The sequence below is a fragment of the Saccoglossus kowalevskii genome, chromosome 19 (assembly GCF_978046115.1).
Source record: "Saccoglossus kowalevskii chromosome 19, keSacKowa6.1, whole genome shotgun sequence".
Taxonomy (NCBI): domain Eukaryota; kingdom Metazoa; phylum Hemichordata; class Enteropneusta; family Harrimaniidae; genus Saccoglossus; species Saccoglossus kowalevskii.
In genome coordinates, this window is record NC_140659.1 from 12,917,273 (window position 1) to 12,944,913 (window position 27,641).

A 27,641-nucleotide genomic window follows, 5' to 3' on the forward strand; every position below is an offset into this window, starting at 1 on the left:
TCGCGTAAAATATCAATCACATTGTTTTTAAAACGGAACGTCTCATAAATCTTATTATCTTTGAAATGGAGCCTTCGGCATTGCCACGTGTATTTGTTTTGCATCTTAGGGGGCTCATTACTATGCAAAATCGACAGTGATACAGGGAGTCTAAATTTTACTACGGTTTCATTCACGAAACAGCTGGTGGGTGGCAGACGATCGAAGTATGGCGAGTTCGCCAACATTTTGTCGCATTTTCACGAGATTTTGTCGAACTTTGGCTAGTGCAGCTCTTAAACCAACTCCAGAGGTTCATCAAAGGTAAGAATTTGGTGTGACTGTTTTTAGCATTTATAAAATTGTTGGGTGTTTGGAATAAGTTGTTGAACTTTACGCTGAGGTCACCGAATTCTCAAGATTCCCAACGTTAAATTGAGGCAGGTTATACTCCCTTCAAATTACAATCCAGCTCTTATTCACCCTAGTGCACAGTTTTTTAGCACAAAATTCACTTTTACGTAGTCCTAAGTAGGCCATCTTTCGCATAACTATTCAAACCACGCTGTTTTGGCTGCCTCGATGTGATAAAATGATGCAACTCCACGCGGTACTCTCGTATGGTTCGCTTTGCAATGTCTCTCTCCCACATTTGGCTCTCCATCCCAACATTCTAGCGCTATGATTGATCATCGCATTTTGAAAAAAAATCCAAAGAGCTCTGAATTTTGTATTATTTTCATTTAAAATGGTCATGTCGAGAGCGACGTTCGATATGCGGCGGGCGTTGATCGACCGTGTCTTGAGCACTGAAGCTTTCAAATGAAGCCAATATTTTGTTGTGATTGATCGCTTGACGGTGGGTGAAGCAGTAGTGTTCCTTGTGGAAGAATACAATTTTTATTATTACATGTAATTTATGTCAATGTTTTTTTAGCAATTAAATAATTGTAGGTTCGTGTGATCCCTTATCCCCTCAGATTAAACTGTACAGCTCAGTTTAATTTTAATACTAAGTATTATCAAATGAGAAACCAACTACCAATAAATACCCTATCTAATATTGTATTTAATTTGTATGGTGTTCATTTTTGTGAATGACCCCATTGTAAACATTTCATACAGTGTAGAAAATCTTTTGGCATGTGTCAGGCCAAACTGTTAAATTGGAAACATTTAAATATTGTTATGGAAGCTATTTAGAATTAAAAATAGGTAAAAATTCAAACACTAAAGTTCATAATTTGAATAATATTTAAGATATCTCGGGTAATCTTCCAAATGGTCATTAAAGTGTCAAAAATTGTGTAAGCTATATTTCTACATGCATAAGGTTGTTCACTGGGATTCACTGTATAAAATACATATAAACATTACATTTATTACTATCTCCATAGGCGTTTTACACCTTGCTTTGTAATGCCAACCACCAATTAAATATAGTGGATTGTCCAAAAGCAAAAAACTGTTTACTAATATGCACCAATCTCTGCAAAATGTAACCAAGACGTCGAATTAGTAAAAAGAAAATTGCAAAGTCAAGTTACTGAACAAAATTTAGAGATATTTTACAAATTGCTAAAAACAATTGTAATTTGTGGGATGCTTTCATATTTGTTGCATATTCTCTGTGAAATTTAGTTCAGAAACTATACTTTATCTATATACAAAATTAAACCACATTGGGTATAAAATTCAAGGACAAACAATGATCTTTTTAATACTCTACCATTCTCTTTGTTCACACTGTTTTTAATGAACAATTTTTGTGAAGTCATATCGTGAACATGTATTACCAGGTATCATAACATTCAGTAAATGTATTTAAAAGTGAAATTGTTGTTTCAAGTTGGATGATGCAACCATGTTTTGACTGCTAGGTGGGCTTTCACACTAGGCTTTCATGTATGGTATACTCAAACCTATACAAAAGGACTCTTATGAATGAGTCTTTAGCAGCATGACTTAGCAAAATTACAAATGTTTTTTTATTTATATTATAATATTTGTGATACATCTATGTTATCCTTTTAATTTAAATAATCCATCAAAATAATAATTTACAATAATTTCAAAAATATCAATACTGCCACCATATGTTTAATATTTGCATATGTCAATATATTCAGAATAACACAACATAACATCATACATGTTATTTCAAAACAAAAGTGTACAATTAATAATTTATAATTGCACCTGATTTGGACCCATGCAATAGTCTATTTTAATTTGTTTTAAAGGATCATAACATTATTATTTTTACATTTTGAAGGCCACCCAAATTTTACTACATAAGTTATAGGCAGCATGTAGCCTATATGTTCACAATAACAGTTTATAAATTACCTCTACTGTTTCTATTAAAGGCAGTCAGCTTCAAATTCACCATGCAGTTTGTCAAATTGTGTATAACCTGAGTCTTTACAACTCAGTTTGATCCTTCTTTGAAAGCATCACTGTAGCTAATGGAAAGTATGATTTTCTGTTATGTGTCGGTTTTAACAACACAATTATATGAGAAGTAAATGTTTGAAATTTCAATTGTTCAGTGTATAAAACATACATACTTAGGATGTATAATTACATATTTATGGTGAAGTACCCAGAAATTATTAAGCGGTTTTCTCACTGTAGTGCACACAAGGATTATTTAAAGCTAGACCCTCAAAATTCTTCATGCCAAAGTAATAAGATTCTCTGAATAGGGGGAGAAATAAAGTTACGTGACAATCGCATACATGTACATATAATCTGTCAAGTTGACAACTCTGTGCAAATATGCCTTTTTTCCCATGTAGTAATTATTGTAATGGCACCTATTAAAATAAATTGCATATTATTTTGTTGCTTTAGGTGACTGGGAGAAAAAAAATTTGTTTCATCATAAATTTACCTGTTGATCCATTTTGAATGTTTAGCTCTGCTGTCTGCTCAGCAGAATGATTACCTGGTGTTTAATTTTGAGAAATGACAGTCATAACTACTATCTGAATTGCTATTGTATTTGGTGTGTTGGCATGACTTCATTTCGATTGGTTAATATTGGGACAATATCTTTCTTTTTAGCAAATATTTTTTTCATTTTTTCTGAAAAAAATGCTATTTTTGTCCTATTGAAAACTACCAGACTGATTTTGTTGATATACTTGAGACTGGATATCAGATTTGGTTCATGTCAAGACTGCAAATTCAATTCTCTATTTTTCATAAAAAATAATTTTTTTTTACTGTTTTTTGAAAACTAGCAGCCCAATTGCTGTTAATGCGTGGTAATGGCCTTTTTGTTTTCAAAAATGTACTTCTCAACCAATATCTCAGACATGCTTTTACTTATTACATTTGAACAACACATGTAATACTGTTTGGAATACTTTATGACCTGATTCTTTATCACCCAACTAGTAGCCATTTTTGTGCTAAAAATGCACACCAAAATTTTGCATTTCTGTCATTCTGGAACCAGATCTTGTTTTCCATATATTTTCTGTTATCTCTGGACAGATTTCATTTAACTGCCATGTCATACATATGTACATGCATTAATTTCTATATCTGATTATGACTCACAGCAGTTGTAGTTGTAAAAATGATGCACCAAGCTTGATCAGTCACATCAATCATCAAACCATATCTGTTGCATGTCTTAACTGATTGCATTTACTTCTTGTTTTACATATCATGTGTGCACATTTATACCTTTAAAATCTTACAGTGGAAATGTACTAGAACTGAGTAAATGTCACAACTTGTGTTTCTTAATTTTTTTTTTCATATTACCTGGTACCATGGAAATGGTTTTAATAGGTTGTTCTCTCCCAATCCTGGGTCCTATGGCTTACAATCTGGGCTTTGACGTTTTCTGCATGTATCTCTGCCTTGGGTCAATCTGTGTAAATATTATAAAACTTTTGTTGGGCCTGCAACTGAATTTAGTTCTACTTGTTATTTACAATAAGGTCTTTCCTGACAGCACAAATTATGTTCACACATATTTCAGAAATTTGCAAAAATAATCATATTTTCAACAACATTGTGATTTTCTTGATTTACTGATTTATGCTAGTATCGTAGATACCAGGTACCTTAACATGTTTGTATATGGCAATTGTAAATTAGCCAGGTTTCTTGGTATGTAAGATGTTCAATTCATATATTATGACCGATTTCTTTTTTGAGCAAATATTTGTATTTAATTCCATGAGACACCATTTTAACTAGCTAAAAAAAAAGCCCAAACGGGGGTCATTAGATTGGTTTGTACATGTATACATGTAATTGTAGATTCCTGAAGACGATTATTTCAATAAAACTGGCTGGCTTTACTGAGCTAAAAACAAACATTAGCAATTAACTGCTTGTCTTACAGTGATAATACACAGATAAAGTTTTATGTATTGAAGTCAGTTTGCTTGCTGATAACTGTTGGGACCAGGTGGCATTACTGATATACATCATACCTATGAACATCCTAAACTGATCTTAAAATAATGAACCTCTTTGTCAAAGACGACAGCACATCATAAACAATCGACAAGCTTCATCCAGGACATAAATCATTGAAAGTCTTGGATTCAAAAACTGTTGCTTGATTGAATAAAGTCAATACAATTTCTTTGGCCATATGTAAAGGAAAAACTCAGTAATTAAGAAGGTAGTTAAAGTTTATTGTTGATAATTAAATAATATTTAGTATTTGTAATCTGTATGTACGGTAGTATACACCGTTTACTATTGATTACAACATTGGATAGCTATTTCAGCATTTCCTTGATGTTACATTATGATTAATATAAAATGACCTATTTCTTCAAGAATATATATATAGTAATCCTCTTTGCATCTCCCTGCTCAACTGAGCTATAATCACTTAATTTTGATTGCGAGATTAAACTGAATTTCCATCTCTTGAAGAGAAAATTTAAACATCTTGCTGCACCCATCTTTTTTGTGAGCAGCAATATTGTATTTCTGTATCAAGTTTTGTCACTTTTAAAACAAAATATGTTAATAATTGTTAGTTGTTACAACATCAGTTAAAGTTATTTTATGATTTTGCTATTCAAACAACTACTCAAAAAAGTAAAAAAGAAAACAAACAAAAAACTATGTACCGGGGTAATATGTTTACAATCACATTCAATGTGATTTTGTCTAAGATTTGTGCATTTATTTTTGTGGTTGTCTCAATGTGCGGAGCAACCAGACTGCCAATTTTCATCCCTGCATTCACAGGTTTCAGTTTTGCATGATATTGCGAACACAGGAACTTGTGGATTGACCTCCGACGCCTGTCTGTCTGTTCGTCAGTCAGTCTGTCTGTCTGTCAGCAGTGTTTCTGACATGCCTTGTCTGTTCATGTTCAAACTTTCTGTGAACATCATGCATCTTTTCGCACATGTGCACATATTTGTTTGATCATCCCTTTCAAATGCTGGCATTTTATTGTTAAAAATTCATCAACTTCCAGCATTTCATCCATTCCGAAACCAGATGCTGGTCATGCATGGATGCATTTCATTCAAACTTGGGACTTTGATGCATGTCATTTTGTGTTTCAGACTGAATTTTAAATGGCCAACTGGCGTCCATTTTGTTTGAATGAACGCTGTTCATTGAAGATGGCTGACTCGTTTCAGTTTTGATCGAACTAACAGGGTCTCTGTAGTTTGATAGTTTTTTAACAGTAACTAAAGATTAATGCCATTACAATTTTAGAAAAAATAATCTATTAAAACTGTATAGATTGTAAGTGATAGATTTTTCAACCTAAAAAAAGATATGCAAATTAATAACTATGTATTCTTCTTTAGATTATGTCACAGCAATCAGACACATTTCCAATATTTCCAATCATTGGAATGTATCTACTAGTATATAAAGCTTGATGAAATTGAACCAAAGAAGATTAGGAGTCTGTTTCATGTGACTAAATGCTTGTACCGTATCACAGTTTGCCAGATTTCTGAGTTTATTGCTTCCTCTAATGATCATTTTTGTAAAACCTCTATACTGAAGTAGTACTTGTTGAAGTACGTCTAGTATATACACACCATTAATCTTGTTCCTAATCCTGTACCGTCATCTAGAAGAATCCTTTCATACCTAGACCACGTCTGAATGTTTCCACTCAAGTGCTTGGCAAGTAGAAACAGAGTCTAATTTAACAAGCTTTAAATGTCATCCCATTATTTGAAATTATTGTCCCAAGTGGTTTAGCTATATAATGTAATTTATACAGTCGCTGGCTACAGATACTTGGTAAATAAACCGCAATTTAAATAAATGCTGAATATATATTGATCATTTCTCTCTGAGGATGATATATTAGATGGTCTTATTTCGGTCTGTTTCTTGTTACTATGGTTATCAATTATTTAATTTACAAATAGCTTAATGGCCAAATTGTATTATATTATATCACTTTATTGCCTTCCTTGTACACCTTGCTTGAAAGAACTAACAAGTTTAGAATAGCAATACTAGTACAATTGAATTATTTGCTTCAGCTTCATAAGATCAACGTGACTAGAGTTTCTCTTGAAACTTAGAAAGTGTGAGTGGTTATTCATCGTAAATTGTTTAAACACTATGTTGCCAATTCAGGTTGACTCCTAGCATTTGACAATTGATATAAAGACATTACCATAGGGAAATCTTGGATGTGTTAGTCACTATTTTATAACAGTTAATAGTCAAATTGTATATCACAATAGAAGACATTTATCTATCAAAGGGAACCTAATTTGGCAACTTGAAACCTATGATTGGGGAGTAATTGCATGGGAATATAAGTTCACTGTTTCTAGCTCATAATTGCCAGTGGATGCAATTTAAATTATTCCCTCTGAATGGTCATTTTGGCACTGAGCAACTTAGCTACTTTCTCCATGAGAAAATCAAGTCAAATAACCATTTTGCTGATACATCATGGTCATCATGCTAATGTTGATAATGACATTGATGTACAATTTTCCAAGATGACCATATTTTACTGTCCAACATAGTGAGTTCACTGAGCAGGGCTTTAAGGGAAGATTAGATGCAAAATATTTATTTCACATACCTTTGCAGTATGATGAATACCTTTGGTATAGACATTCAAATTTTAATGCAAAGCAAGTGAATATTACATAGTTGGCATTTATTAATCTACCTACCTATCTACCTACCTATTGAAAGATTTATGTCTGTCTATATGTAGCTTGTAAAATTATTTACTTTCCCAATGGTGTTTTAAGTGTCAGGGTTGTCCTACACAAGAACTGGTATTCTAAAGCATTAAATGTCAAGATTTCGACTAAACACTCAGACCTGCCAAGAGTAGAAACACACAAGTCATGTATTTACCCCTTGGCATATATAACAAGAATGTGCCCCTTTACTTGACTGGCTTGTGACACAGCAGTTCCTCTGATAATAAGGAAAGTGACATATGGTTCAGGGCATTCTGTACCGGTAAATGTTTTTACAACTCTATTTCTTAGGGGAATACTATTCCCAGTTGTAGCTCTAAAAAGGAATTCAGTTTGTCTCGACAAGCAAGTATAACTCTTGATAGTGTACAGGGATGTACACTTATAATCTAGCTGTCAAATGTGACTGTTTTTAGCTCCATGGGTTCTGTTTGTTGCACTTTCTTGGAAGTTTGTGGACCATTTTTTCCCCCCAAACTTGGCATGATTGCATACATATCTACAAGATTGTTTTGATCCGATTACCAATTGGCAGCTATATTTCACCCCAAAATAGCCGAAAAAAACATGTATTTTATACATATTTGTCTAACATATTGTCTGTAGAAAGTACTTGTTTTTGTTAATTTTTGCCTGAGAATAAAATCACTACCTGGGGAGTTTATTTCACAAAAAATACAAGTTGATTTATTTTTATCTCTTCAGCTCATATTGATTGTCAGTCGTCTGTGTCTTGACTTCTTTTTGAAAACCACTAACCTGATTGCCTTGCTATTTTATATTTAGAGACCTTAAGTGGACCTTTATCAGATTTGTTCATTTTCTGATGGTATCATTAATTTTCAGCGAGCATTTTTGTAAAAAAATTTATTTTCAACAAATTCTCAAAAATTGTTTATTATGTGATATTTACATTCCTTGTTTGACAACCAGATTTGTTCATTTTATCTAAAATCTGCTTCCAATGAGGATCAGATTAGGAATAGGAATCGCATACAGCAGAGCTCATAGGCTGCTTGTTTTTACAAAATTCTGCTTAAAATTATATCTCAAATTCAGTGTCCAGTTACGGTAAGTATGATAAATAGGCAATTGTGTCATTTTGTTTGACAAAATCTGTAGTAGTTTTTTTTGAACACACATTTCTACTTGTATCTTAAATTCACATTGTCCAGTAAGGTTGGTAAACATACAACTGGATTCGAGCACATCAATAAAAAAATTATCTGTGTCTCAATCTTATTCAGTAATTTGGTTGTTATTGCCTTTTATTGCTCAGTTTTGCTTGTATCTCAAATTCACACTGTTTAAAGTATGTCCAAACTTGTGTGAGCTAAAAACGTCTGCCTTCATGATTTTACTAAGTCGCTAAAAATGTGCGAAAATATCTTGCAGTGCTTTATAAAACCTTATTTATTAAGGGTATAGCCTGACAAGCCTCGGTGATTGCTGTACATCATTACATGGATTACAATAACATATCTTGTGCACGATACTCGTGAGATATACTGCGCTCATTTTATTGTTTCTGACATTTTGTTAATCCTTTATGGTTTACATAGGAATTAGTGTTTATTCATTCTTCCCTAATGGAGTATGCTGCTCATGTATCTACTTGGCTTTAGTTTGGGCACAGTCCCTCCAAAGACCAGTCTGGAAACAGCTATTATTCAGAGGTGTAAATGGGATCAAACCTGAAACAGTGTGCAGATACGCCTTTCCGTGAAGCATGCTCAGCTGATTGCTGCACACCATGCTTTCCTGTCTGTTTCAAAAGTCAAAGTTTTTCATCTCGTCGAAGCTTTTTTTTTTATTTGTTCATCGCTATTGAAACATATCAGTACTATTTGATTGGAGAGTGAAATTTATATATATTTTTTCATTATTAGAATAACTTTTTCATCATTAATGTTATGAGTTCATTTTTTTTTTTCTTGCCGGAAACACCCTTGACCTATTGTTCGAAGGAATCACCGAATATCATCCCTTTTTCCCGATGCTTAGTATGTTAATCAAATTTAACATTTTATATGGCTAAGATATTGTTGAAATAGGTGAGAAGGTTTAGACTGCATGTTTCTGAAAATGCTGCGAAAATGAAACGTTTTCAAAAACAGTCTATTTTCATTGTTGAAAATGGCATCCCTTCTCTACGTTTTGCATTACATTGTTCTGTTTTCGATAGTAGTAGCAATCGAATTAGTACATCACGAATTAATATAGCTGTCTAAGTGTGTTTCTGTCCAGACTTCAATCGGTTATAAGTATTCTAATAAAATTGAATTAAAGTTTTCTTGTTTTTTTTGAGGATTGTGTGTTGTTTGAGGACGCCATCTTAATTCCAAGTATGCATCGAGGCACTCGTCCGGAACATTTCATTATCATCACCCCTTTGTAAAAAATTACACTCTATGTGTCCCAATTATTTGTTGTTATATGCCGAGATACAACTATTTAGGAGTTGGTCGGATACTCTAATCTTGTTTTTGCAACTGTTTTGTCAGGATTTTCACGATGTTTTGTATTGTTTACATTTTGATCATTTGTGTTGTTGATTTTGAAAAGTTTGACGTCGCCGGTCGATCGACGATGTCATGCCTACTAATCAACTCTATATTACTATAATCAGGATTAGTAACGCAAGTTTCCTGCACTTTAGCTGTCTCTTCCATTTCGCTTTGCATTCTGAGCATTTTAACATGGTCGCAATCTGTCAAAAAAAGCACTAATAATCCGAAGGTGTGAATCATTTATTTATCCGAGCACTGTTTCAAAGAAATACAGTCCAATTCTAGACCGGTCTATAGAGGGACTGGTTTGGGTCCCTTTTTGAAAATTTGACTAATGTTGAGATTCAAACATATTTTGGCACATCTTTTAGTCATCTTGGTATAGTAGCACTTTGTATTCAGTATGTGTGGCTGAGATTCAAAATTTCACATACATATGATATAGCTGTGTATATACCGGTATATAACTACGTGTAATGTTCTAACCATGCAGTTTTCTTTCCATAAAAATAATTTTTCAAAATTTACTTAGATGTTGTATTAAAATGCAATTATGCATTCTTGTGTGTTTAAAGATGATTCTTCCACCAATAGTACTTATCAAAATACATTCATAGCAGCTCCTGTGTTACTCCTGTCTGGTTCTGGAGCAGCACTGCTATATTCTGAATGTCACACTGACATTGAACACTTTTTTTTAGCTCCGCTGTCGACTTTGTCGAGCGGAGCTTATATGAGTGATTGTCCGTCGTCGTCCGTGTCAATGTTTTACTTGTTCGACTTCTTCTTGAAAACTATGAGCCTGAATGCGTTGATACTTGGTGTATATGTACCTTGGGTAGACCTCTCTTAGATTTGTTTATTTCATGATGATATCTTCAATTCTCTAATTTTGATGATAATTTTTGTCATTTTTGGTAAAAAGTGATATTTTCGACTTCTTGTTAAAAACCACAATTCCAATTGCTTTTATATTATATATATGTATACTACATGTGGACCTCTCTCAGATTTGTTCATTTCATGATGATATCTTTAAATCTCTAATTTTGATGAATATTTTTGCAATTTTTGGTAAAAAGTGATATTTTCGACTTCTTGTTAAAAACCACAAGTTCGATTGCTTTTATATTACATATATAGGTACTACATGTGGACCTCTTTCAGATTGTTAATTTTGTGGTGATATTTTCAATTATCTAATTTTAATGATTATTTTTGTCATTTTTGGTGAAAAGTGATATTTTTGAATTCTTGTTAAAAGCAGCAAGTCTACATATTGTTCATTTTTTAATAACAGCGGAGCTATCTCAGCGGAGAGGCTGCTTGTTTTAAAGAAATAACTCCTATTCATGATGGTCCAAACTCTTCATCCCACATGCTTTTTAAGCATATCATCCCTTTTTTCTGGTTGGAATTGTACATTTTGTCCTGCAAAAATGCTGTGCTTTTGTTCCTTTCCTGTTCCTTCTGTTACATGATTTATGAAGTAATCTGTTTTAAATTTAATGTATATAGTTTAACCACATACTATTGCTCAGCTAGCTTTATTTGACACCCTGTGTGCTACTTCTATGTTTTTAGAGGTTAAATAAAGTGATTGATTGATAGATTGATTGATGATTATTGTATTTCATTCATGGCTTCAGTTCAGTTAATCATGAACATGTACTGTACATGTATGTGAAATTTAAATTTTATGCAACCTTAGCTATATGTATCTCTGAACTGATGATACATGTCAGACACAACGAATAAAAACTTGAATACTGATCGTACATTTGCAACTATGTATAAACTACCTAATGTTAGTTCTAGACTGAGTGGAAAAATAGTATACTGTATGTTCCATAAATGACTGTCTTTATGTGTTTCTGTGAGTGAGTGAAGTGGCAGGGTGTCTGCTTGTGATGGCATTTGAAATATAATGGTAATTTTGTAATTGCTTGTATACGTGACGTCTAAAAATTACAGTCAAGTATTCATAGAACATGCTGAATATCAGAGAAAATATTGAGTGGAAGAAACAGCACACTTAAGGAGGAAAAACATACAAGGCTTTTATTATATATATTGTCAACATGAAAACGTCATTAGCTATATTGTAAATATCCATTAAATACTTGGGAAATTACCATACAGTATCTGTAGTTCTGTATATCATTGACCCATATTATCGAGAAAGTTAAGTCAATATTAAAATGCAAGGAAATGTAAATGTATGCTGATGAAAGTGGCATTGCATTGATTTTTGTGTTACAGTTTGATTTACCTGACCATATGTTTCATCAGTAGAATCATTTACAAGGAATTTAAATATTTAATATAATCTTTGTAGCTCATAGTTATGATAGTCAATAAAGATTAAATATCAATCTATCACCATGCATGTTTTATAGAATACAAATGTATGAACTTTGTAAAATTGATTTTTTTTGTATCACATCTCTGAATTTATTTTAAAATGTGCTTTTCTGGTTGAAATGTTCATTTTAAATTCAGTATTGTTTGGTCTTCAATGTACGAATTATTCATTCGGTTTGATTCATGTAAGCCGTATTTCTTGGCATTAGACACACCTCTGTCATCTAAAGCATATATGCTACAAATAGAGTAATTATGGTACATGTGTAACTCATTCTACACAACTGTGCTGCCTGAAATAAAAATCAGATTGATTCTTGGGGAGCTAATGACATAGTCTTGTATAAGGCTATCTCAGTTACAAATTGGCAACAAGAAAAAGCATTTTTTGATAATGCAAAATTACAGATTTGTTATAGGCTTCCTAACCTCTAGGTTAATGGATTTGGAGGTTCATAGTTTAATGCAATTTATTAAGAATGAACTATTTAAAACTCTCAAAGAGCGTTGATTGTTGTAAATACGCCAGTACACGCTATATACGTATTGCATTTGATAGCACCTGCCACTTTTACAGTTATGTCAATGACTGATATACGTTTGCATATTGAAGTATAAATTTACCTTACCACACATTTAAATCATTGACAAGTCTTAAAGCTTAGAAAAGATGAATGCCCAAGGTAATATGCATTTGGTATTCTAATAATATAGACCTTGACCATGTGCTTAGTGATAGATTTTTCATTATTTCATTGGAATTGGGGGGGGGGGGTGCATTGCCCTTCAAATTATCTTTGGTCTAGGTTTTGATAATCAAGATATTACAATTGCTGGAAAAGGTTAATAACAAATTTGTTAAAAATGTCATACATGTAATTCACACATTGTCTGCTGAGTCTTCATGGATAGCTAAAATTGTAGAAAACCAGTGCTTGTGACAAAAATGACACACAAAAAAAAAAATACTGATAGTAAGTCAGAATGACAGTTATATTAAAGTTATTTCACTACTTCATTTTAGTTTTGATTGTAAATCTGTATACTGATTTCCAGTGTATTTTTTTTTTTATTAGAAATGCATATACTTGCATCAACATCATGGGTGCACTTTCTTTTTATTCATTGACATTCATTTAATGGTGAGAAAATATTGATTTGATTTGTTCAGACAACAGCATTGAGCCAAAATACTTTGTTTTACTGGGGTGTGGTTCTAATGGAGGCAAAATAACCTTTAAACAATATTTTCACCGCATTCTGTAAACCTGCCTCCCAATTGCTTCAATATTTTAAATATAGGCACTTTGATGATCTGTCTGATTAGTTAATTAACAACAACTTAAGCTTGTTAATTTTAGTGAATATTTTTGGTAAAAAAACAAACTATTTGTTTTTTATTATATTGTATGCTTTGTTATATTATATGTAGTCCTTGGATGGATCACTGTCAGATTAATTTGATTCATTCCTCAATCAGAATAATTTATTTAGTATCGATAACTTCAATTTTCTCATTTTAGTGAATATTCTTGTTATCTTGGAAAAGGCTTGACTGCATGATTTGATATTCTTTTCTCATTGTGACTCTGAAACACCAGAGATTCATGTCGTCCGACATGTATATAGTATAACATGCTTTAATTTAGCAATAGACCAAATTTTGCATTCAATGAATCCTGAAATCTCTAAAATTTCTAGCAAGTGAATATTATTACAGTTTGCAGTAATACATTAATAAATTAGTGCTTCAAAACATATTCAGTTTACGATAAACCAGTGTGTAGATCAATATGTAATATTGAATTCTAAGAGTAAAAGATACTCCAGTTGTGTACATCGCCTCTTCAAAATAGATTATTTCTGAATGCGAGTGTCCTTGCTTGAATTCTGAGTAAATGCATTTTAGATGTAACAATTTGTAAAAATATTGACCCATTTGTGCAAAATTTAAACATGCCAAAATATGTTTCTAACTCATATAGGTGATTGTCTGTTGTCTGTCCATTCGCCTGTAAGCAATTACATTTTCAACTTCTTTTGAAAACTAGAAGCCTGATTGCTTTGTACCTTGGGTGGACGAGCGTCAGATTTGTTCCTTTCAGAACAAAATCAAGGTAGTGGTGGTGATCGTGGAAAGGGGGTATATGAGCTTATAAAATATTTCACCTTGTACATGTAGCTTGGCTATTAATTAGATATAAATGATTTTGGTGAAGTTAGGTATAAAGCATGTTCACCCAGTATCAAACTACTTTTTTGTGGGTGATATAAAATAATTGCTTATGGGTGTGTTTTTACAACTTTTACAATGTCCTTATGATGTAGTGCAGAGCTATTTTATTCTTCAGGTACCTTTTATGCTTTTTATCTGTGCCTCTACAATGTTTGTATCCTCTACAGTTAAATGCATACCAGAGATTATGCGAGAAAGTACGAACAATTGAAAATTCACCCTCTGTGTCTCAAAATAAAAAGTTTCTTATAAACTCAATTCCTCTATCATTATTATAGGTTAATGCCATTTTAAAACTAAAACTGAATAAATTGGGATCACCCAAGTTTTTGAGAAACAAAAGTCAAACACAAATATTATGGAAAATGGCAAATATTTTGCCTTTTGCACTTGTTTCTATGGTTAAATTATTTCTTCATGTCTATGAAATTTGCTCAGTGACATGTGGGATAAAAGTCGTACATGTATATTACCGGTAGTATTGAAACATTGAAAAAATTTAAATTTAATTTACTGAGTTTTCAGTGTCATAATAGTTTTCCCAATATATATTGTACAACAAAAATTTCAAAAATTAATTTTAAATTTTCTATCATTACAACCCAGTACCGGTATTCGTTATATTTGCTGTCAATTCAATCTGACAAATAAAAACAGTTAGACATAAATCCTGTATTTGTATGCGATCTTTGCCACTGCTTGAAAAGATAGTTATTTAAACAATACTTTAATATGTCATCAAACACAAGGTGAATAAAACCAATCTCCAGATTAAACATGCAGTCTGAAGAATTTGCTATTACAAACCTACCCTGACCCTGTAATTTTGAGTGATTGGCAGTCTGTTATTTAAACTTAGTAGACTTGCTTGTAATATTGTCTCACTAAAGCGCAAGTATGAATGACAGGAGTATATCTATGGATGAAGTCATACATGTATTTTAATGATCCAGTACAGAGTGAATTAAATTATTGGTTTCTCTACATGCTTATATTATCTAAAGATGATTCAATTTTGAGACATGTATTTTTCTTTATGGTTGTTTCAGACATTACTTTTAAATCAATCACTTCAGAAAAAAAATTGTGAATAGAAATGGATGTGATGGATTCTCTTATCTTGGTGATGGCTTCACGTTTAATGTACGCACTGGATAAGACTTTAGTCGTATATGCCCACAAGCATTACTTGATACTATTTACTTAAGGTTTTATCTTTAAAGTATACATGTACATCACTGACATCTCCAACTACTGATGTTACTTTAATGTAGTATGAAAGACTTGTTAGATATACTGTGACTAGTATTCAACAAAATGTTCCGTCTTCTTTGATGAAATAAGTTGAATTTTCTACTGCGATTTCAAATGTCAGATAACTATTAAATTACGAGTCTGTGCAATAATTAGAAAATTCTTATCCCAATTTTGATTGAATACAGAAAATGATTGCACAGCACACATGCATTGTGAATGACTATGTGGCACAGCCTTCTGAGGTATGATGTTAAACCTTCTTGTGATTCACTTGATTGCTAGGAATCAAACATTGCTGATCAGTGGTTTGGAAATTACATAAAAATTAAAATTCCAATTCACATACATTTTGTTATGTTAATTGTGCAACTTCTAACCTACTTGGAAACGTGCAGTGGTTTGATTAAGGTGCAAATAAAATTTCTGTTTACTTACTTTTATTAGCTCCGCTGTCGACTTTGTCAAGCGGAGCTTATCATATGAGTGATTGTCCGTCGTCGTCGTCCGTGTCAATGTTTTACTTTTTCGACTTCTTCTTGAAAACTACAAGCCTGAATGCTTTGATACTTCGTGTATATCTACCTTGGGTAGACCTCTCTCAGATTTGTTCATTTCATGATGATATCTTCAATTCTCTAATTTTGGTGAATATTTTTGTCATTTTTGGTAAAAAGTGATATTTTCAACTTCTTGTTAAAAACCGCAAGTCCGATTGCTTTGATACTATACATATTGTTCATTTTCTAATGTCTTCTGTTCTTTAATTGAAATGTGCATTGCTAACAGCGGAGCTATCTTAGCGGATAGGCTGCTTGTTTATATATTGTTCACATCTGGTTTTTGTGTTCTTTTATGACGGTATTATTTACTGACATAAGAACAGTGTGAACACTTTACTCTGGATCACATAATGGCAGAAACGATGGAGGCAGAAGCATTTGTGTGATTTTTGTATCATGTGAAAAATGCTGTTTCGAACACAAGATTATGAGATTTTTAAATTACCTAGTGCATAGGAGGCATAACTTTATCTAATTAGAACAATGTTTTAGTCCAGTAGCACTGAGTGATGAACCTATAAATTGATTAAATATAACACTGATTATCATTGTTGTAATGAATATGTGTGTTTAGTCTGAAATTACAATGACATTGGCTTTAATAGATATTCATTCAGTTTACATTGATCAGTACAATCAAATTGTTATTTTTTAGTTCCTGTTGAGACGAAGTTCAAAAACATGATTTGACTTTATCTGTTCATCCAAACCTGTATCTAATGCCTAGACTGATCATGTTCAATCTTCACACATATTGGAACACGTGTGCATATGCCTTTGATTCATCATGGCTGAATGGCGGGCAATTTAGTACCAACTAAACCAGATCTGTATGACGGATTTTGTTCGAACTTAGTACATGCACAGGACATTATTGAATTTTAATGCGTGTCACTTTGTTTTGCAGATTGAATTCAAAATGGTCGACTGGCCAATTTTAATGAATGTTCTAGAGTCGTAACTCTGACATGCCTTGAACAATAACATGTATTATAAATTATGGCACACTTAAGTCTTATTATGCACATGCAATAGCCAAATTTTAAAGCTTTAGTATCATCAAAATCAATTTCCACAATTCAGGAGCAGATCTTGGTCATGCATTGAACATGCATTGAACATAAAAGTGTCTTGGTAAATGTTATTTATTTTTATTTTTTTGGTCTGATTCAAAATAACCCTGGACATATTGTTTAAAGTTTGTTATTCCAAAGGCATATCTTTTGTACGTCTTTTTCATCATTTGACAAATGTACTCGCTGTATACACACATGTATGAACTTACACTGAAAACAGACGGGCTATTCCATGTTACGATTTGTGTGATAATACACATCAATATACTTGTAAACTGTTAGTATCAAAGTATGGCTCAAGCAATGAGTAAAATAGAAAGTAAAAGTGACTTGTGCCATATTGGATACCCAACACTTAACGTCCAATCCAATTGAAAAAGCAGCTTGTTGACAGGCAAATCATACATGTATCAAATCATGGCTTTATATAAATGCTTTGATTCAACTGCAAGCAGCTTCCTTAACTGACGGACTGCTTAACGCACTCACTTTTAATATATTTAGATGTTTGAAAATAAAATGTTGTATAGTGTTGCCCTTGCAGCAAAGGTTAACAGTTTTCAGTAGTTACTGTTCACAGGGAATATTTGCTTTATTATACTAAATAAATAATAGATAATAGAAGCATGAAGTAAAATGCTGTCAATCATACAAGAAAGTAACATAAATGTATGCTCATATTAATAAAAATACTACCGGGGTACTATACAATTCTTGAATATGACATGAACAGCAGAAATGTTTTTATTTTTTCGATAGTCAAAATGTGCTGTTTTGTTCACATCTAATTCTGTCTGAGACTTAAATAGCTAAATATTAGAGAGAAAGCTGTAAAGATACAACTTCAAATGAAGTAAATTATTTGTCACTTATACCGATACAGGGAAAAGTACATTTGTGGTTTATGTTCTTCAAGACAGTTAATTGTTATTTTTCAAATGATTCCGACTTTAAGAGGGGATATCAGTTTCATAAAAACTATCATTTAGAATGGATAGTCAACTTAGAATCAACGCATGCATGAATAAAGAGGAAGTTTTACTACTGTTATTGTGGAATTATAACCTAGCTACCTTTCCGACTTGCAAGAAGTAGAGCGTAAAATTAAAAGGGTTGTACCATTCTAACTAAATCTGAGAAAGGATGGGGCATTGTTTTCCCCTGAAAGATTTTACATTTTAGTGAAAACAATTGTATCATGATTGTTACCAAATATTTTTTTTTTAATTTTGGGGAAAGACTTTGAAAAAGAAATCTTGTGATAAAGTTATGTTGTCAGCAGTATTCACTGTTGTGCGATTAAGAATTTTAAATATTAAAAACAATACAGGTAGATGGTTACAGATGATTATAAAGATTATGTCATTGAGATTGCTTAAGTTTTATATTTACACGCATTATACATGAAAGTTGTATTTGTTGTCAGTGAGGGATGTGAATAATTCAAAATGTGAAATTGGATTCAGATGAATAAGGAAGCTTCCAGAAACACTTTGCATGTACTGTAGGAGCTGAGTATGCATTTGTATATACATGTACTAATTGTCTGTCTTCCATGGATTTCAAATGAGACTTAATTAATCTGGATTGGGTGTACTTAACTCCACTCCACTCCACTCCACTCTGCTGCAATGCACTGCATTCCATTCCAAGTTGCAACTGCACTGCACTGCACTGCACTGCATTCCATTCCATTCCATTCCACTACACTGCACTGCACTGCACTGCACTGCACTGCACTGCACTGCAGTGCAGTGGACTGCACAACACTTCACTGCACAACACTTCACTGCACAACACTTCACTGCACAACACTTCACTGCACAACACTTCACTGCACAACACTTCACTTCACTTCACAACACAACACAACATTGCACTCCATTCCGCTACACTACACTGCATTCCAATCCACAACACTGCACTCCACTGTATTTGATCATCATCATCTTGTATTGCACAATAATCTTTTGTGTAGCTTAGATAAAGACATTCCTTGATAAATTAAAATGATTTATCCCTTCAAGATTAGACAAAAAGCCAGAAAGGAAATGAAAAGCAAGAATCTACTTTGGTGATGGAAATTGCAGGAAACAAACAATTTATTTGATATGTCCCACTGTCATTATTGAATCAGATTTATCTTGTTTTATAAATTTGTGTGTTTTTTCAGATAAGCATAATGAAGTAAATTTGATTTCAGTTTTCCTTATTATTTGACGTATCAATGTTTTATTTATTAATTTATGTCATTCAATATAAGAGTTTATTAAGTGTATTAAGAAATATCTTACAAGAGAGATGCATTCTACATCTGATACTACATTATTTATATCATTGGTAATTGTCTGGCATGATTTTGTATGTAAATGAGTCATCTACATGGAAATCTTATTACATTCCTGAAAATTTTATTTCATAAATATTTGAGTTCCTTTGATGGAATATGTGTTTGTGAAACTAAAGCTAAGGTTACTGAACATGGCTATCAGTTAACAAATGTTAATTCTCTAGTTGATTCTCCTCCAAAGAGAACTATAAGTTAGAAAATTTATCCATGAAATTACATTTTAATTTATATTTCAAACCAAAGTTTGTCTCAATAGGCAACATGTATGTAACTTTAACTGTTTCAGCATCCAATTTTTTTTAGCTGTGCTGTTGACTAGTCATCAGATCGAAGCTGCATGCATGTTCATATTACTGATTGCTAGATTTTCTCCACTTGCTTTGATACTTGGTATATACATACCTTGGGTAGCCTTCCTCAGATTTGTTCATTTTGTGATGATACCTGCAATTCCCTAATCATAGTAAATATTTTTGACTTCTTCCAATTGCTTTGACATTTCATATGTAGACGAATAACCATTGGCAAGAAAATTTACATTATATTCAATTTTACCAAATTTGAATAGTTCAAGTCTCTTATTCTTATTTATTATTCAAAAGTCAAAATGTCAACCATCTCTGTTCCGCCCAATGTAGTTAGTATACATAGAACATGTGGCACATTGACTTCTTGCATCAGGGTACACTAATAGCCAAATATGGAATACTACCAATAGGCTTTCCCCAAATATGGACAGAATGCACTGAGACATGCTATGGAAAATTATTATCTGTTGTAATAGTATTATTGGCTGGGCATTACAACAATACTTTTTTTGTGCATGATAAAATACTGTAATTCCTTCATTATATAGATGGTTCACATGCATCTAGGTGCCAACTTAATTCATACGGTATATACCGTACAAAGCACTACTCAAATTATTGTCCATTGTATAGTTACTGTAGAATAAATCTTTCATGAGGGATTGCTTTTCTGGAAATTTGCATAGAAATAGATTTCTAGGTGTTCAATCAGGGGAATCTAAATTAGTTTGATCATATCTATAATACCTTGCATTGTGAATAGGCTGTGTGACGAAGGTGTAATACAGAATTATATACAGGGGATCAAAGTCTTATGAATTTGGATAATTCAATCCAAGGTTCGCTTGTTTCTTTCATTTGCTCTGTGTATAGGGTTACATTTCGTCATCAGATTATAACAATCTTGAAATAGCCAGCCACTTTGACATTTTGATCGATGATTATTGGTTTGTTATGAGTTAGGTATTGAATCAATGGGAATTAAGAAAGGAAAGGGTTTCTGTAAAGATAACATTATCCAATAGTTAATGAAAGAATTTCCTCGAAAAAAGGTTGTTTTGTGAGATTGGACATCAAAAGTCAGTGATCTAGAGTAATCTTGAAAGCCGCTTTAAAGTATATTGAAATAGTTCTGTCAGTCCCTCTATATCTGTCTGTCTGTCTGTGTGTGTGTGTGTGTGTGTGTGTGTGTGTGTGTGTGTGCACGCACACATACCATGCATATATGCTTCTGTGTGCATGAAGAGTAGACCTGAACCTCATTGAAACTTCCCAGTCTTTCTAATTTTGAACAAAGATAATTTATTCCTGGTGACATTCCCAATCTATGCTTATTGAGCAGGCCATTTGTATTGTTTGCAATTTGCATAATGATAAATATTAATAGGAGTGTGTCAATTTCTTCAATCAAGTTCATTAACCTGGGTTTAGACTGGCTACAGTCGGGAGAATAAATTTTCTTGCCTCAAGACAATGTTTCTGCGAAATAATACCCAGCTCACCACAAAATTCCCCTGACTGTTCGTGGGTGCTGTACTGTGCTTTCATTGCTGTCAAATATTCTATATGCATATTCTAGTTAGATTTGGCTGGTCAACTGAGAACTACTCAAAGCTATGCATAATTTGATATCACTAATGCTGGCAGTTGAGATTGTTTAAGGGTACCAAAACATCAGTTTGTTCTGAAGTTGAATCTGTCTTGTCTGTCAAGATTGAACATCATTTAAACACGGAGACGGCTTGTCGTAACTGTATGGTGAAAGTATGTACCATTATAAATGATAAATTGAAGTTAAAGACCCAGTTTATACGAACCCCATAATTATTTGTGAAAAAAGTTTGATCTCTGAAATGTGGATGAAAAGAGGATGCTAGTATCAGCAGTAAGATCTCATCGCTTCCCCCACGAACAGAAAATGTTGTGCCTCCCATCTCAGCTGTGATAATGTATCATTTAAACACGTTTCACCTTCCACAGGAACTATTCAACAATCACTTCGTCTGCCCGTAGTATAGAATAGAATATTATAGAATAGATTAATGCTTTATTACATCCTTTATGAAATCTGACATTACAGTTTTGGTAAATGTTGTATTACAGCAAGTCTCAGAAGTATTGGGGCAGCCAATTTGCAAACTCGCTAGCGAATTGGCTAACTGCTTGTGTTTCGACTAAACATGTGATCGCGTCTAGACTGGGCGAGTCTATATTGCATTAGCGGACATAGAATGTTTTTACGTAGCCTGGTACATTTCTGGAGGCGTGATAATGTACAACTTGGTTCCCTGTTCAGCCTGAGAATGACCACAGTAAACTGGCGTAAAAGTGATAATATGATAAATGTGATTAACCCACCGATATTTACTATAGTGGGGTAACCATATTGAACACTGCTTGAAACTAAATGAAGAGACAAGTTGAGAAACAGTTTCCTACAAATCAGAAAACAAACTTTCACATCCAAACGATCCATGGGGGTAACATAAGCCAACCGCTAAAAAATTCGATCTCATTTGTTGTTTTTGCGTGGACAATCACTTGTATAAGAACACCTCATCACATGAAGAACATATGTCACACGCAACGTAATATTACCGTAATTGGTATAGTACAGGTGTGATGGTTCAAATACCAAAATGGCAACAGTAACAGAAAGACTTCCCTGGCGGCGATGATAAAATACGAACACGGAGCCAACAGATGAGGTTTCAACTGGTACTGGTATTATTATACTCTGCAAACATCAAGTACAATAACGCGGTAAAACTCCACTACTCCAATGACTAGATACTTAAACTCCAATACAATTCAACGAGATCTCCGATCTGAACTCAGTGCTGAACAACTCCCCTATATATACCCACACTGTCTATAAATAGACCATTACATCAGCATACATAATGAGGTGGAACTTACCACAAATTTCTAGAATGTTCCATTACCTTCTATTGCCTCCTACAGTGTTCTATTACCTATTCAACCAGTTGCTAAAAATTCCACCCAGACACAGTACGGTTCTAGAACATTCTCAGTCACACTGAAGTGGTAAACAAGTCGTATGCGACAACATAGAACACTTTTCCTGGTATATTTGAAAGCGAAATCGCCATCCAACTAAAGTATGACGACCGTCCCCTGCTGTTATATAGATTTGCCCAGAGTGGGTGTGACTACAAGACTGTGTCAGCGAAATTCGAAAGCCAACCGTTTAGTCAAAACCAAAGCAGTTAGCCAATTCGCTAGCGACTTTGCAAATTGGCTGCCCCAATACTTCTGAGACTTGCTGTAAAGCTTTTTATAATAAACTACAATTAAACTACACATACAATACAATAATAGATTTCAACTAAACAACAACTAAATCTCACTGAAAATATAGCACAACAATACATTAATTGATTTTCACCTTTTCTTTTCTTATTTTGTAGGCTTTCTGTATGTAATTTAATAACCCGAGTAGAAATTGTTTGTTAGTTGTGTTTAAAATGTGTATAAATTTATCATTGTTGTTGGAATTATAGATGAGTGAAGGTAAATTTTGTTCTTACACACCACACAACACAACCGAAAATCATACTGGTCTCTGATTGATTTGAAGATTACTACTCACTACCTCATTAGCATAACAGTACACTCTAAAGAACCATGAGGTTTTTAAATATTTATAAATTGAAAATTACACCAATGTTTAAAAAAAAAATTGTCCCGACATTTATATGTAATGCGCATCTATAAATTGTATTAGTCAGTTCTGTATTATTACTGTATCTTTACTTTTATAATACTTGTGTCCTACAATCATGGAAAAACCCACAATTTAGATATAAGCACTGATTGACTTGTCGATACTTTACCTAGTATTTGTAAATACATCATCACTCAATCAAAATTGTACGCATGAAAACATTTTAATTTCACCAATTAGTATTATTAATTATTAAGGATACTTCATTTAAAAACACGTGTGTATAGGATAATAATATTGAATGTTCCTATCTGTTATCCATAATATAAAATTAAAAATGTTGAATTATTATATATATCTATGTCTGATTATTGGATCATTCATGAAAGCACACAATTTAAAAACCTGAAAAGTCCTTTGGAGATTGAAATATGAAAAATGAATGCATTTGTGGTGTGTGTATGCAGTAATGAACTCTGATTCTTCTATTCCTATGAGATGGACAACTAAAAAAAGACTTTATATAGCTTTCATCAAATATTAAATTTTACTTCATTTTTTTTAGCTCTGCTCTCGACAAAGTCTGTTCTCTCTCAGATTTGTTCAGTTTGTGATGATACCTTCAATTTTAGTGAATATTTTTGTAAAAAGGCTATTTTCAGCTTTTTTATTGTCCAATTTCTTCAATATTTTATATATACATGTAGGCGTGTTGGGTGGACCTCTCTCAGATTTGTAGATTTCATGATGATATCTTTAGTTCTTTGATTTTTGTAAATATTTTTGTGATTTTGAGTATTAAAAAAAAAAACTTCTTGAAAACCACCAGCCTGATTGTTATGGTTGAACCAATATCAGATTGATTTGATTTATTCCTCAATCAGAATAATTTATTTAGTGTTGATAATTTCAGTTTTTGCATTTTAGTGAATATCCTTGTTATCTTAAACAATAGCTAAACTGATTGATTTTATATCCCCTGCTCATTATGCATTTGAAACAGAACTATATCAGTCAATAGGCTGATTGTTATAAATACCGGTACTAGTGATAGTTTATAAAATTATGATATTTGATTGCTGGACGTATTTTGAAGCAATTGTCTTGTTGATGCCCAATAAGTTTCCTTGATGGTCTTGGATATTTTCTGTATTATTTCTATATTCTAAGGCTATTTTATAAATTTTGGCCTTGAAAATTGGTGCCCAATGTTAGTCATATGACTGAGGAGCACAGAAGCTGTTCAGTTCATGATGGTTATTTTATATACTTTAATATACATGTAGGTTTATACGTAATTGTTCATCAACTAATAGTGTTCTATTTAATCTTGCTAATAATTATTTCCATCATTTATTTGCTGTTTTACAAAGTGAGTTCAAAAACATAATGACAATTCTGAGGAGGGTAGATGTTTCTGCCGAAGTGGTAAAAATTGAAACTTGCTTGCCAGGTGGTCTGATAACAACTTTGTCATGGCGTGCTTCAATTAAAATTTAGACATTGTAATTTCATTGAATAATATTGGATAAAGTTGAATGCTGTTCTCTAATGATAGGCTGTTACAATGAATGCAGCAACAATTTAGGTAGAATTGGGAATTTTAAATTTCTTTTTTAATGTGTTGACAGATTGTTTAATAGTTATTTTTCTGGATTGGCAGATACTTCATATTAGACATTTATCAGCCGACTTATGGTGTGATAGATGGATATTTCAAGGACTATTTAGTGATTGTAAGGTGGCTGGCTGTGAATTAGAATGAACAAAATGATGTACTCAAACCTGCAAATGGTCTACGTCTGAGTTAATAATGGACATTACCAAAGGGCTGAACAGCTAGCTAATTAATGAAAACCACCTTTCCATGCTTATTTGTGTACATAATTTGTAAACGTGATCCACATGATAATACAATATATATGCTGAATCAGTTATAATATTGCTCCAATATTGATATAATGAAATGAATACATTATGAACTGAAAGGTACCCTTCATGGAAGTGCTGATCAAACACTGCATTATAATTAGTATTCTAACAGTAGGTACATGGTATTTAACACATCATTAACTGCAGTGTTTTGATCCCATTCTCTGATAAAGTGAAATTTATACCATCAGTAAATCATGATAAGCATTTTAATTTTAAACATGATGTGTTTATACTGCTATTTTATACTGATATCATGTCTTGGGATTTGGTAGAGTAATAAAAAACAGTCCATCTATAAATTTACGTATGAAAATTAGCTGTGAGGATCTTTTATCATCTTCTCGTGTTTATTTTATGCCCTAGCTTGGACTGCAATGGTACATTTGTGTAAACCAAACTTGTGTCATTTGAAGCTTTATCAGTGCTTAATACATTCTACAATGTAATTTGTCTGTATATTGACAAACTCATTTTTCTCAGAGATAGCATAATTCTTTGCAAACTGCCCCCCATACCATTCGAACAACATTCACATGAACAGAAATTTGCACATAAAAGGGAATAAAGTATGATAACTTTACTCATTGTTAAGTAAATTAATACTCAGAACTTCTGAATTATCCAAATGATGATAACTTTTTAGCTCCTAACTGGTTACAGTCTTGGGGCTTATAGATTGGGTTTTGATTATTTTGTCGTCCAAACATTGTAAATGGTTAATGCACGATTGTATGTGCTTCTGATCTAAGATGGTTGACTGGTGGCCATTTAGTTTTTACCCAATTAATTATTGAAAAAATAATATTTTGTCTTTATTTGCACAATTCTGCTTAGATCAAATTGACAATGTCTAATGTGACCCAAATTTTGTATACAACGTCGACGTCCGTGTCAATGTTTTACTTTTTCAACTTCTTCTTGAAAACTACAAGCCTGAATGCTTTGATACTTGGTGTATATGTACCTTGGGTAGACCTCTTTTAGGTTTGTTCATTTCATGTTGATATCTTCAATTCTCTAATTTTGGTGAATATTTTTGTCATTATTGGTAAAAAGTGATATTTTCGACTTCTTGTTAAAAACCGCGAGTCCAATTGCTTTGATACTACATATATAGGTACTGCATGTGGACCTCTTTCAGATTTGTTCATTTTGTAATGATATCTTCAATTCTCTAATTTTGGTGAATATTTTTGTCATTTTTGGTAAAAAGTGATATTTTCGACTTCTTGTTAAAAACCAAAAATTCAATTGCTTTGATATTACATATATAGATACTACATGTGGACCTCTCTCAGAGTTGTTCATTTCATGATGATATCTTCAATTCTCTAATTTTGGTGAATATTTTTGTCATTTTTGGTAAAAAGTGATATTTTCGACTTCTTGTTAAAAACTGTAAGTCCGATTGCTTTGATATTACATATATAGGTACTACATGTGGACCTCTCTCAGATTTGTTCATTTTGTGTTGATATCTTCTGTTCTTTAATTGCCATGTGCATTGCTAACATCGGAGCTATCTCAGCCGACAGGCTGCTTTATTTTACCAAGCACTCCCTCTATCAAGAGGGACTGTATACCAAGTACCGTACTCGACCGCATTAGCGCCCAGGGGCCTCAACTCAGAAAATCACGATTTTGTAGGGGTGGGTGCTTACCCGAGCACCCCCCTCGAAAAAGAGTGCAAATGAAAATTTTGATTCATCAAGTGACAGATTACGTCTTTGAGGGAAAATCAAATTACTAAATTAGTTGCGTCGTCATTGATTTTCACAATGAAGAAACAGAAATGATCACAAAAAATGCGCACATTTTATTACAATATTAATTACGTACCACCATAATTTACGAAATTAAAAACATTTGAGTCTGTTGGAACACAGTCAAAGTCAAAATTGTCATATTATTTCCACTGACGAAGTTGTTGGATCGTACGCAAACTCTCGATGAAAATCACTTTCCGCCATGATGCAATTGCAGATTTGACCTGCAAGTTGGTTATTAACTAATCAGAATGCTGTCTTGTACTGACGCAATTCTTCGGAAATTCCCGAAGACTTTCCGGTAACACAATGCTGAAGTGAATAATCGATGTCGAAGTACGATCTGTTGGAATTGATTTCAGCGAATAAACAACATGGTTTTTCAAAAAAAATAGTAACTAGCCATCCCTTTTTTG

At 32.8% G+C, this 27,641-nt stretch overlaps 1 protein-coding gene across 1 annotated transcript in view; it reads left to right on the forward strand.

The window, feature by feature from the left end:
• The first annotated feature begins 158 nt into the window (after positions 1 to 158).
• The window catches only part of LOC100372318 (bifunctional methylenetetrahydrofolate dehydrogenase/cyclohydrolase, mitochondrial-like), a 54,513-nt gene continuing 27,030 nt past the window's right edge, over positions 159 to 27,641 (forward strand). The window contains exon 1 of the mRNA XM_078008772.2: positions 159 to 303. Coding sequence (XP_077864898.1) covers positions 209 to 303 — 95 coding nt within the window. The 5' untranslated portion in view covers positions 159 to 208. The remainder of the gene's footprint in view (positions 304 to 27,641) is intronic.